Source organism: Acanthopagrus latus, chromosome 5 (genome assembly GCF_904848185.1).
Source record: "Acanthopagrus latus isolate v.2019 chromosome 5, fAcaLat1.1, whole genome shotgun sequence".
NCBI classification, from domain to species: domain Eukaryota; kingdom Metazoa; phylum Chordata; class Actinopteri; order Spariformes; family Sparidae; genus Acanthopagrus; species Acanthopagrus latus.
Window position 1 is genome coordinate 4,131,582 of NC_051043.1, and position 13,680 is coordinate 4,145,261.

Genomic DNA, 13,680 nt, shown 5'->3' on the forward strand with positions numbered 1-13,680 from the left:
GAATTGTTGAACCACACATACATTTGTATACATTTATAAAATGTTTTCCATCTCGACTCACATCCTGTTTCAATACCAAGAGTCACTTAAGTCAAAGTCAGGTGACGTTTTGTAGTCCACCAAACATTTCTGGAGCTTGACAGCAAAATGGTTCATATAGCTGGTCTGATGTAATCCAACTCTCCAGAATCCCTGAGACCCCTAATAAAGAAAAGGCATTATTTACACCTTCGACTCAGGGTGAAACTTGTGCACCCACTTCAGACGGGGTGCACACTAACACTTAGCAGCTGCAGTGATGATTTCAGCTTTAAAAAGACTGTAAATAACATCTTTTTAAACATATTTGGGATCTTGGGGCTTCTGGGGACCTGGATCATGCTGGATGAGCTATATAGAGCCATTTTTTTCTTTTTTAAGTCTCTACCGTCTTCATTTGTTAAGGGGACTGCTGCATCGCTGTTTAACTGTGACGCTCCAGAAATGTTTTTTGACATATCAAACCTCCCCTAACTTTCCATTGGCGTGAGGGTGAGTAGATACTGTCTGGACTTTCACTTTAGGCCGAACTGTTCATTTAAGAACCTGCAGACACCCTTCTATGAGCAAGTTTAGACAGACATGTTATACACTGCTCTCCACAACCACTGACAAAACATCACGAGGGAGTATCTTCTTGGAAGAATGGTGTTCATCTCACCAGTGGACTTCCAGAAATTATAATATATACCCAGGTTGTTCTAGAGGCTTAAAATGGTTCAACATCTTAGTAAATGTGTCATTTCTTTTATTTTGTCACCATTTTTACAAACAGAAACCAGATATCCCAACCCCCAAAAAACACATTCCTTTATTGTATTGATTTATACTTCAAGGACAAGTGATGTTAATGTGAAAAGCAGGTTATTAAGTGATTATAATCACCTTCATGTTGGTGTGCAGTGACTACAGTAAATATCTGAGGTGCTTAGGGTTCTCTATTAAACAATAAATAAATTTAAAAAAGAAAAAAACTTGAAAATGTACAGCCTTTATGAAGTACTTTGTTAATGTCACAAAATCCTATTACAGCATTATTTTTAAAAATGCCCCTTGTATCCAAAATAACATTAACAGGTATTGTTTAAGCCTTAATTTCTCTCGTCTGAAGCACACACTCAGTCTCTTTCTCTCACACACACACACACACACACGCCATGTTCACCTTCATTTCATACTGCATTTATTCAACAACAGAAAGGGGAATTTAAAGCTCTTTCACCTTTCAACAGCAAACTTCAATTGCACATTATGTAGCTTGTACCTACAGTAACGTTATTAAACTGATATAAAAGAAGATAAAAGTGGAGGGGGGGGATTAGTTTAATAATTTAAATTTTACCCTCTATGAAGCTGCAGACATGTTGTTTATATAGTTTGTTGATATGTCCGGAGTACATTTGACTTGATGGAGCAGACAGAGATACGTAAAGGTAACTATTAGCCATTACTACACTACTCAGCTTGTGTATGGTTGACCCAGTCAAGCAGGCACTGATGCAGATATTTGGCTGAGAGTTTGTTTTTCTCACCACATGAGACAGAATGATGTGAAAGTCAACATGTGTATAATACAAGATCAACAACGGGCCGTGAATAAGAAACATTTGGCATGCTTTATATTTCTAATGTATATAAAGAAAAGTCTGCATGGAATACCATGAACAAAATGATCATTTTGTATTTTCCTTTATATTGCAGTGTTGCATAAAAAGCGGGCTACACAGTGGGTCAGGCTCCTTCCTGCTCTTGCAGTGTAGTGTGTATACAGTAGATGTGTGTGTGTGTTTTATGTGCGTGTTAGCGTTGCAGTGTTAAACTGTCCTGTCAGCTCCCGAACGCTTTCGCACAACCTTCTCCTCATTGACCTGGTCCACTGCCAGTGTCTCCAGCTCTGCTTGCGGCGGGGCCAGGGGAGGGGTACCGTGAGGGATGCGGTGTGCCACGCCTACATGAGCCCTGTACTGACGGTCCCGGGCGGGGCTGTGACGAGGACTGGCCATAGCACCCAGGGGAGAGATGGGGGAGCGCTCAGAGGCAATAGGAGGTATAACAGCAGGCCGCTCTCGCACCACCTGCGGTTCAGGTGAATCTCTTCCAGCCTGCAGGAAGGGCGTGGGGTCGGGCATGGCGTCCACCGTCTCTCGTAAAACCAGACGTCTACCGTCAGGGCCAAGCCGATACACCTCGGTCAGCTCTGGGTGAAGAGGCTGGGAGAGACTCTTCTTCATGCGACGCCGTGGAGTCTCAGGCTGCCTGTCCTTGGCCGGAGGAGGTGTGGGCTTATATGAAGTGACTGGACTGACGTTGGGGCTGGCCTCAGACGAACTGCCAGCTAGCAGCTTCTTCTTGGTGGCATGCAGCTGTGAGGTAAGGTATGCAATGGTGCTTGCTCTCTGCTCCAGCTCCCCAGACAGAACAGCCAGCTTGTGGCTCTTCATCTTCAGCTCCTCCAGGTACTTCTTCTCCCTCTCCTTAATGGTGTTCTCCAGAACAGAGATCATGGCATTCTTCTGCTCAAGGTCTCTGAGCAGCTCTGTGTTCTCCTCCTCTTTCTTCTTCAACTGGGCCTCCAGCTCCTCACACCTCCTCTGCAGCTCCTTGCATCGGACCTCACTGCTGTCTGCACACACAATAAAAAAAAATGGTTAAACACACAGCAAAATATATATAAAGAGACACTATGGGATTTCTGAATCACAATTATAGTTGCTGCCTTGCAGTTGTATGCGTACGCGCACCAGTCAAGTTGCTTTTCCTGAGCTATGGTGTTGAATAATCACCAGAACATTTTTTTGCAGAATATTAAGTCACATTTGAGATTGATTTCATACAACTATGTGAAATTTTGTCAAAATGATCAAATGAACTGGTGATTCATGGTCAACAATGTGTTTTGTGAGTTCGCAGTGGCCTTAACCTTTGACAACCAAAGATTACTTAGAAACGTTTGGGATTAAAAAGTGGATTTATCTTCACTCCTGTTTATCAAACTGACTGCAGCAGTAATCAGTGAGGGTCACCTCCATTGTCAGGTATTTATGGTCTGTAATGTTGACTGCTGAGTGGAGCGAGAGTTAAAATGTACTTTACTTCATGAACATGAAGTTACTGTGAGGAGAGGGGAAATGCCAAACATTTAGCCAAGTAACACAAATGAACACGTCTGATCCTGCAGGGGTCAAACTTGCTTCACTGGTGGGGAACCCACCATTAAACAACCACCACTGCTGATGAAAATCTGTCTGAGGAGCCTCAAACACAAATGTTCAAATGAGGCAATGTATTGGTTTTAATCATGTTGCATTTAGGCTCGTTCACCGACTTCCTTACTCCCTCTTACTCTCAGAAGTTTTTGGGTATATCTTGGATAATGTGTACACAACAAAATATGTAACAAAGGTCTAGTTGTTTTCAGACATTTAAATAAATGCACAAGATTCATGCAGGTTGTAAACAGCTAATACAAGTACACATAAAATGCACATAGAAATACACACCCAGTGACACAAATATCCCCAGACAGCCCAGGCATTAGGACATTAAGTGCAGACACTATGGAAAGTCTGTTAGCTGATGGAGACAGTATGATCCTATGGAGACTCATCTGCAGAGAGCTCCAGTTTCACATAACAGCTCTGGTAGACATCAGGCACTGCTCTCCTCTGACCTTCACTGCTGCTGCCCTGCCCCACCCATACATACAGCCATGTTGGCAAAAATTGTGGAATAAAACACAGTCGTTGAGTTGAGTTGAGTAGAGAATTATGAATGTAAATGTGCGTATATAAAAAAATGCAGGTTTTTGAAGTCTAGTTTACATTTCCTAAAGTCAATTACAGCAGTGGTTTAAAAGATGACGGTGCTTTTTCTCATTGTTTTAAAGTGCAGCTGGTACATTTTCACCCCAGCTGGAACAGCTGAGCCCTGTTGCACTAAAGAGGCTGCAGGCTGTGCATTAGCACTGTGTGACAGATAATCTCATTTCCAGCACTCCAATCTCTGAGATCTTCAACACTAACATGATAGTGCCTCTAAGTGGAGGAGCTGACAGTACCGCACAAATCTGGGCCAGCCATGTTGAAAAGCCTAAGACCTATTGTGATCTTGGTGCACTGCAACATGTGACACACCAATGAGGTCATCAGTCCCCTGTAAATAATTACATTTTATATGGCCTGACAGAGGCTTCCATGCTGAACTGTTCTATACTTCCAGCCAGCTTAAAGACTGGAGCTGAATCAGAGCACTATTGTGCTATATCATAGTCATGGTAATGTTGGTTGATTTTAGTTGTTTTTTCCATTGCCTGCCAGTCTGGCTCTACTCAGTTGACTCTGCATGGCTGCCCAGCGCAGCCAGGGTTTGGTATTTCAGTCACATGTGAGCTACCTGCTACTGCGCTTGTCTCAATCTATGCAATACTACTGAAGAATCACTGATAATTCAGTCACAAACACATCTCATTTCATATAACTTCTACACAATGAAAGCCCCCTGTCATTTACTCATCTAAAAGCTTTTATTATTTTATTATGAAGCAGTATCAAAGGAAACCTTGTGTTTTCACCAGCAGTAACTAAACATGACTCCTGCAACAGCTGAAAGTGGACACGATGGAACAGTGAAACACAGCAGATGTTTCTAAGCGCTGTATCGTTGACAACTGGGTGTGTTTCAGTTTCTTGAAGATGTTTAATTTCTCATCCAAAAGGATGTGGCTTAAGACATTACCTATCAACAAACGACCCACAAGTGGTCTTCACGACTCAGAGCTCACGCATGTCATTAGCAACTCTCTAAGGACACTCCCACACAGTTTAATAACCTGCAACTCCCCTCCAGTTAGTTAGAACTGAAGAAGCCTCTTGAATGAGAGGTGAAACGTGTTTAAAAAACTGAAACTAGTCCAACAAACAAACTGAACTCTTGAGATATTACTGGAGTGGATATCATCAAACTACATAGAAAATATATTTGATACAGGTACGTGATGCTAGATGCCAGTACTCAAAAGGAAACACTGAAATTCCAAACTGAAATATCTCTCAGGTGAAGTTCCAAAGCAAAACAGTGTTAATACACCTTTACAGACCTTGTCCGTTGTTTGGGTTTTTTTGATGCCAGCATTAAATGTGTTTTATTATGTGTTTTTCCCCCCCATAAAAGCTTAACCAGCTTATGTCGGTGGTAAAACTGATGGGCATGTGGCATGTGGCTTACCTGTGGAATCAGAGCTTCTCACAGTCAGCTCATATGTCAGGTCTGCGAAAAAACAAGAAGGGGGTTATTTACATGTCAGTGTCACATGGGGTTGCAGCTCTCAAACAGCATGCATGTTGGGAACAGCACTGCATTTCCGTACTTTCCATATGGTGAAGAATTCACTTAACAAGATTAGTGAGAGTTTCACGTCAGGTTTAGTGGCAGGTTAGCCAAGGACAGGGACATCAGGGATACAGCAGACAGCGTCCTGTGTGATCTATCACTGGTGGTATGCTCTTTTGGTCTGATGGATCACTACAGTGCCTGAGTGCACTTACCAGAATAATACCTATATCAGTTCAAGGAAGCTGGGATCAATGTTTTTTGTTTTACTGTTTCCAATTGTTAAATCTTTTATCATGATGTATCCTCTAAGAGGTTATTTAATGTGCTGTTTTTTCACAACAGGGAGGGATGTTAATGATTTGTTTATTAATCAACAATCAGAGATGGGCACAAACACAAAAAACAAAATACTGATATGGGAAAATGAATTTAACTAAAAATCTAAAATCTAAATAAAAATACAAAAAGACACTCTGTACAAATTATATAAATATATTCTATCCATTTGGTAGCCTAAATATAGCTTGGCTTATGTTGGATAGCAAAAGCTCTGAAACTGAATTAAAGTCATTATTCTTTGTTATTTAATTTTATCGGTGAAGTAACTTAATGATGACTTCATTTATTCTTTCAACTTACTGCCTACTCTGACTTTGCATCAAATCAGTGGTTAAAAAACTTTTTTTTTTATATTAATGTCTAACTGATGATAATTTTCAAATCAGTTGACTGTCTAATATCTGTCTAAATAAAATGTGCATCCCTTTGCAGCAGCATTAATAGAAGAGGTGGCTGTGCTCACCTGTGCATTGCTGTTGTAATCTGCGGATCTCTGCATGAAGGCCCTTCAGTGTGTTGGCGTGGTCCTGCTGGAGAAAGAGCAGGTTCTTCTGTGCACTCTGCAGCTGATTTTCCAGCGTGACATTTGCTGATGCCATGGCTGATTATGTCCACACACCAGTCTCACAACCTTCAGAGACAGAGAAAAGAGAAAGAAGATAAAGACGATAAACAAGCAAATCTACCTAGCAAACATGCTGTTAATTCTCACTCTTTCGCCCATTTGGATGCGTTCCATCTTTGCTCCGTCTGCCAACTGGCCAAACCAATCTACTTTAGATGACAGCTCGAACTAATCGCAAATAGATAATACCATGAAATCCTTTCACACTTCAGCTAACAGAACAAGTGTAAAAATTCAAACCCTGTTCACTGATAAGAGCAGCAAACATGCAAAAAAGTTAGGTTACAATGTTCACATTTTCAGAAGACCTATAATAACTTTGTTGTTGAACCAAACTTGAACCAAAGTAGTTTGTGTTTCACTTGTTCCATTACAAAAAAAATAGTTTGTAGAAATCATTGAAACTCAAGTCTGCCATGATTTACTACACATATTCTTTACAAGTGTATGTAAACTTCTGACTGCGACTGTATGTACATAAATGTCAAAGAAAAGCAGAAAAATGTGAATTGAACAATTGATCAATTACAAAAATAATTGATGGTCTGTTGGTCGGACAAAAAAATGAGTCTGAAGACTTCAACTTGGGTCAGTTAAGTAACCATCAAATTTTATCCTGGCTGTAGGTTCTTAGTAAAGACTTTGAATGCAGCGTATTGCCTGTTCTTGAAAACACAGTCTCCCAAATCAACGCATTCAATTAATTGGATCTGGTCTATAATACGTAGAGTATGCCTAATGTTATCTTTGATCTATAGGATTCACAATATTCTTTATTTTTCCCTCTTTCAGATATAGCCGAAATCACAGCACATGAAGCGGCGGGGTTAAGAAATATATTAGACATTTATTTATTTATTTTTGAAATTAATTTTGCATTTTACATTTCCCCTTTACATGGTAAGACTAATGAATCAAGACATTCTTCATTCTTCCTTTGCTGGGGGCTGTGAATATAAATCTTAATTGTAATTTTTGAAAACATCCTCTATTTTTTCATATTCATATAGTAACTGTTTTGTATGTGGGTCTCTAATCATTTGCACTGTGGCAGAGTCTTACTGTACCCTGAGACGCCTCACTAAATATTTAGCTGCTGTAAACAAGATTCATAGAATGTTTGTTTAGTGAACCTTCATTTTTTCTCTGTTTCGTTACTAACAATGTCATCTACCTTTTGTCTTGTTAGTGATCTTTGTATAAAGGTCCCTCCACACATCAAACAACAGCGGGGTCCTATTTCTCTTACTGTACATTGTAACAAGCTTAACAATTAGAATCATATTGCAAACTCTGACACAAATTAGAATTTCTTCAGCCTCCAGAGCTCAAGCAACAGCTTTAAAAACAATTTATCACTACTAAGTGGTACATAAACATTAACCAAATCAACCATATTGTAATCTATTTTCCCTTTAACTATTACAAATCTCCCTGCTTTATTGGTCAAAGCTTTGGTGAGTGTGACATAATTATAGCAACTCTACTTTTGAATTACTGGAAGTCTGGGGATTCACACAGTGAATTGAAGTATCAGAAGTCAGGGGTAATGATGTTATTCTAAGTAAAGAGGGACTTGATAAACATCAAATCATGATTGACGAAAGGCTTCTAAGGGGGCAGTGCATGTAACACTTCAAGCGAAGCACAATCAAGCACCAAAAGTGACCACCCCATTGGAAGATCAAGCTTTTTACTGGGACATAGAAAAGCATCGTTATCACAGATGCAGAATTTGCTAATTAAACAACACAATGCTCCAATCGGCACTTATAAGAAGGCTGTCTTGTAGTGTAGAGGATGAGTAGCAGTTTCTAAATCACTTCTCAAGAGAGGTAACAAGAACAAACACTTGAGGTGGGCAAAGAAATACCAGAATTTCAGAGTGGCTCATGAAGAGAGCTCTATTTCCTGATGAATCCAAGTTCTGGATTTCTGTCAGTAACAGAAGGGTGTATGTAAGGAGACCAACGGGAGAGAGAATGAAACCACAGAGTTTCAAACCCACAGGGAAACACAGTGGTGGGAATATTCAATTCTGGGAGTGTTTTGGACACCTGTGCTGAACTGACTCCACCCTGACCAAGGAGATGTACCAAGAGACCTGCTCCACACTCTGGTCTGATCTCTGTGGAGAAGGATCACTACTGCAGCAGGAGAATGAGCGCAAGGCCACATCAAAACTTTGAACTACTTGGAGACAAAAGAAGACCAAGGAGTCCTGACTGTCATGAACTTTTTCCTCCACAGTCATCTGACTTCAATCCCACTGAACACTTATGGGGGTACTTGAAGACTGAGAAAGCCAAGCATACTGTGACATCACAAGCAGCTTGGAACACTGGAGAACATGAGTCAGCAGGTTTAACACTACCTTGTGGAGTGAGCTTGAGTGCATGCCTTCATTAAAGCAAAAGGGAGACAAACCAAATGCTAAGATATGGACACAGCCTCAGCTAATGGGGTGCACTGCATGCTCTACCAACTGAGCTTCTGGTACAATGTTTTGAAATTAGAAAAATAATACATTTAGAAGCATACAGAAGTATCTTGACAAGGGTTGCAATGGTACAATAATTTCAATAACCCTCTCAGAAAATATAATTGTCTGACAGTATCGCATTATACAGAATGACATAATTATGATGATGATTATTATTATCATCAATTATAAAGAAATACAGATCCTTAAAGAAATAAAAATAGACAGTTTTTTTCCAGTGTAACAAATGCTTACTATAACTTCAGAAAATACTATGTCCTGAGTCCTCAGTCCCAGACAAGAAACTTGTTATAAACTTGAAATATATATATATTTGTAACAACACTAATATAGTAAAATGTAATATTGTAGATATAAGAAATACTGATAATAATATGTAGAAATACTATAGTATGACTTGAAACTGGTATATTGCTACAATCCTAACCCCTGTTGTCTCAGACTTTTGGACCCTGCTGTACATTAGCAAGTGGATAATGTACGACAATATATGTACCAAACATCGATAACGTATCTATTGTGACAGACCTATACATTAATAGACATCACAATGACACTGAGCGTGGCATGAGGCCTACCGTTCTCTTCCCTCTCTGCCTCGCCCCACCTACTTCCTCCCACCCTTCATTGGACGTCCTTGTTTCCAGTGCCAGAGAGACAGAAACAATCACTCCGTCCCAACAACTCCACCCTCTGCCAGACTACTGAGAGTTGCGAGCACATTGATCCCTGCTACAGTCCCTCCTGAGTGCAGAAGAAGCCTCTCCCTGAATGCATAAGAGTGTTTCAATAAAACATCCAAGAGCTTCTCACTATTACATCATCAGCTCACTCACATGAATAATATATCCTTCGACACCCTGCTGTACACACTCCCCAGTTTCAGTAGTGTGATTTTTGTTGTTGTTGTTGTTGTTGTCATGGCTTACAGCAGGATAGGAAATGAGAATGCGAGAACCAATACACAGGCTGGTAATCACAATGGAGCCAGTGGTGTGTAATAATGGCTGAGGAGATAATCCATTATTGATGAGTAAGGTGGAGTCCTTCCGGTAAACTCTGCACTGCAAGCATATCTCTCATCCCAGATCTCTTCCTCCATTGGAAAAGACAAGACCACAGCTCACTTAAAACATGGCTCCTGTCATACTGTGGCGATGACAATGGGAGTATTATTTTCATGAATTAAAGAGAGACAATAAAGTTTAGATCTCTTTGTTCAGAGACAGTGCAGGAGGTAATTAAGAAGCCAGCACAGACAGGGCGTGTGCATATTTCTTTCCCTTATACACAAACACCACAACAGCCATCTAACCATTCAGAGAAAATACATGATCAGTGAACTGCAGCAGCATGTAATATTAGCTAGTAGCTACAACTAGAGCTTATCAGTCACTGGTCCTCCTGTGGTGAGGCTGTTTCTTTGCGCACAGATGTCTTTAGTTTTGTTGCAAGTATTTTAGGGTTAGCAAAAGTTACCGCTATGAATCATGAAAATAAAATCAACAACAAATAAACCGCTGACAGCTTATCTAATATCACCATTAACGATAGCAAACAGGACATGAGCAACGTGTTGACACCGACGCCTGATACTTTCTACGGCACTTTCAATTTCAGCACCTGCATTGCGGACAGCACCCCGAAGCAACAGCTCACATTAAACCGATGCTGGTTCTGACACGGGCTGCCAGAGGATCACTACTTCAACACAGATGACATCGTCAAGCTTCAGACAGCGGTATCATGAAGGACATTACCTTATTTTGATCATCAGCAAACGTATTAGTGGACGTAAAGCGAGTGGTGCTTGTGGACGGCATCCAAACATCTCAATTTCCTTGTTGTTTTATTACCTGAGCACTACTGGATGCCTGGACTGCATTCGGTACGGTCATCACAAAGGCTGTCCTTGTAGCTAATGTTGTGTGCGGCTGCTGTCCAGGGAGGAGCTGTCCAGTTAACAGAACCGCAAACAAGCTAGCTGAGAAAAATGTCACACCAAACTGCCTCTAAAATCCGTAGCACAAGTACAATATAAATAACGTGTTTAGGCATTAAGTTGTTCTGGTAAATTCTGCAGACGCTGAATCCTCCAAAGAGGCCTTCAGTTTATTAAAAGTCCAGTTTTTAGCTCAAATGGTCACACATCGTAACGTATCATTTAAGATTTCTCTGACGAAGCCAGCCTATTGCAAGGGTTGAGATGTCAATGAGGTGAACCTGCTTGGGTGAATACCGAATTGAAAAACACATAAAAATAAGCCGTACTGCGTGTGAAAATACGCATAGTACTACCAGAAATGCGGAATTTCAAAACGTTTTTGAATGAATCCCCATGCAGAGGAAGTACGTATGAGGATTTAATTATGCTAGCTTAGCTGAGTGGCTAACGAGAGTACAACAGCACATTATCTCATGGAGAGCTTACCTTATGGCTAAAATATGCGCGCGTCGAGTGTCCTGAAAACGGTTGTAGATGGTTAAACAGACTAGCCACACCGGCTAAGTGCGTTCTGCCTTGCGGGTCATGTTGGTGATGCCGTCAGTGGCTCGCCTCGGTCGGGTGAGAGGGGAGGGTGGCTCGGGGGTGGCTGTGTCAGTTTTCTATCATCTCCCTGAGCTACTAGACAAAATAAAGCGATGCATCATGGGAAACCCGAGAGGCAGTATTGAGCCCGATCACAGTCATTTCCAATCATGTAAATCAACATTAACTGCTCAGACCAAAACTTTAATGCTAGAAATGCAACATATGACACGATAAAGGGTTTAACGTTACCGACCTTGACTGATATGTAATGTTCAAGTCGCGGTTGTCAGGGTCGAGCCACAGTTTTCAGTCACTAGCATCATCACCATAGCAACAGGACCTGTCACCTGATAATGCTCTCACGCCATCTAGTGGCAGCAACGGAAAAGGCATATCCGATCTTCCTCAGCGTACTCCACAGTATTAAAGTGTTTAATGTTTATTATGTGCCAAACCGCCAGCATGAGGTTGATTACATGAATTAATGTAAACAGATGGGAGCTATCAGACAGAGGACAGCTGCTCAGAGAGCAGCGTTGACCTTCAGCACCAAATTACAGCATCCTGTCATTCACTTTTCTTCACATATTATTAACAGTGAAGCATCAGTGTGTAAGCAGCATGTTACTGTTGTTGCTCATGGAAGTGGAGCTAGTCTGAAATACTTTAAATATAGTTTTTGTACAGGAACATCACATACATTTGAGGAGTTGTGACATGATTAATGGGAGAGGGGAAAAAAAACAAAGCACTAATCTGTCTTAAAGTGTCTGGACTTATCTCAACCTTGCTTTTTCGTTAGATAGTGGATCATTTCAACATGTATTGACATTAAACCATGTGAGAAGTTTAGAGGGAAAAAACACTGAGGTCCACAATGCGTTGCATTTTAAAAGCTTGTTACATTATCTATTGTGTAAAACCTTTTTTAAAAGTAACTAGTTACTAAAGCTGTCAAATAAATGTAGTAGAGTAGAATGTAGAATATAAAATAATTTTTTAAAAACTTGTCCATATTTGGTCCAAAGGGTCAATATTTTGTGTGGCCACTGTTATTTTCCAGCACTGCCTTAACCCTCTTAAGCATTGAGTTCACCAGAGCTTCACAGGCTGCCACTGGAATCCTCTTCCATTCCTCCATGGCGACATCACAGAGCTGGTACATGCTAGAGACCATGACACTCCCACCACCATGCTTGACTGTGGGCAAGGCACACTCTTTGTACTCCTCACCTGGTGGCTGTGTGTTGAGTTCTTTTGAGGGGACAGCAAATGTACACTGTTATACAAGATGTGCGCGGTCTACTTTACATTGTAGCAAAGTGTCATTTCTTCAGTGTTGTCCCATGAAAAGATGATATGAAATATTTACAAAAATGTGAGGGGTGTACTCACTTTTGTGATATACTGTATATATTTTTACCATTTTAACAATGTGCAATAATGAATTTGCATAGGAACAAATAAAACATTTAGAGAAATGGAAAATGGTAAAGGGTTTGAACTAAGCCTTGAGAAAGGGGGGAATGCTGCCCCCTATTTGTTTGAGGTAGATGGAAATTACAAATAGCCTCTAATTTGATAACTGGTTGGTTTTTGCCTGTCAACCAGTCCCAATTCAAATGAAACTCCACAACGTGGTAGATGGCTGAATTGCTCATGTCCTTTTTTCCTGCTTCTGTTTTTGCTCTCCCACTGATCTAACCTTGTTTCTCCTCAACCGTTCCAATGTTGGTAACCTCCGAGCGTTGTGAGCCTTGACTCCAATTTGGTCCTTCGGTGTCTCACTCCACCAACATCTCTGGGTCCAAACTACAGCTGAAGTCATAGTGAGGCCTGCTAACACACCAGCTGACCCACAGCCTGTTTCTACGCCTGTGTCTCCCCCTCAGGTGTTCCCACCGAGCTGCTGCCATCCCCACTGTGAGCCTCTCCTCTCCAACAACCACTCACAGCCCAGACTAGTTACTGCCACCTCTACTCTGCTCTACAGTTGTTCAATAAATTCCTTTAAACTCATTCTGGTTGTCCGCTTTTGGGTCCTGCTACAAACATCCACCAAACCATAACAATTATTTTTGCGTTTTTTTATATCCTAACTTTTACACTAGTGGAATATATACAAACAACAAATCAAAATACACAGCATGCCAGGAACAAACACACTGTTAGAACAGACAACACTTGCAATTCCTTTTTTAACCAAAAGTCACTCTGGTCAGAGAGAACTTGGCATCCCTGTTGTTAACTTTTGTAATGATCACTAAAAAAAAAAAAACTCATCTGAACCAGCCAAAGAACTGAACCTGA

At 40.8% G+C, this 13,680-nt stretch overlaps 1 protein-coding gene across 7 annotated transcripts; it reads right to left on the minus strand.

Annotated features, from left to right (window-relative positions):
* Nucleotides 1–1,205: 1,205 nt before the first annotated feature.
* Nucleotides 1,206–13,352, minus strand: ccdc92 (coiled-coil domain containing 92). 7 transcript variants are annotated; one of them, XM_037098655.1, is made up of 5 exons: nucleotides 11,624–11,749; nucleotides 11,269–11,460; nucleotides 6,173–6,340; nucleotides 5,263–5,304; nucleotides 1,206–2,662 (listed from the first exon to the last, which is right to left on the minus strand). In XM_037098655.1, the coding sequence occupies exons 3-5, from the start codon at nucleotides 6,306–6,308 to the stop codon at nucleotides 1,854–1,856; spliced, it is 987 nt and encodes a 328-aa protein (XP_036954550.1). In that variant the 5' UTR covers nucleotides 6,309–6,340; nucleotides 11,269–11,460; nucleotides 11,624–11,749; the 3' UTR covers nucleotides 1,206–1,853. The 7 variants fall into 7 exon arrangements, with proteins under 7 accessions (XP_036954550.1, XP_036954551.1, XP_036954552.1 ...); XM_037098656.1 differs by having other exon boundaries at nucleotides 11,269–11,463; nucleotides 11,624–11,695; XM_037098657.1 differs by lacking the exon at nucleotides 11,624–11,749 and adding an exon at nucleotides 10,694–10,789 and having other exon boundaries at nucleotides 11,269–11,617.
* Nucleotides 13,353–13,680: the final 328 nt, after the last annotated feature.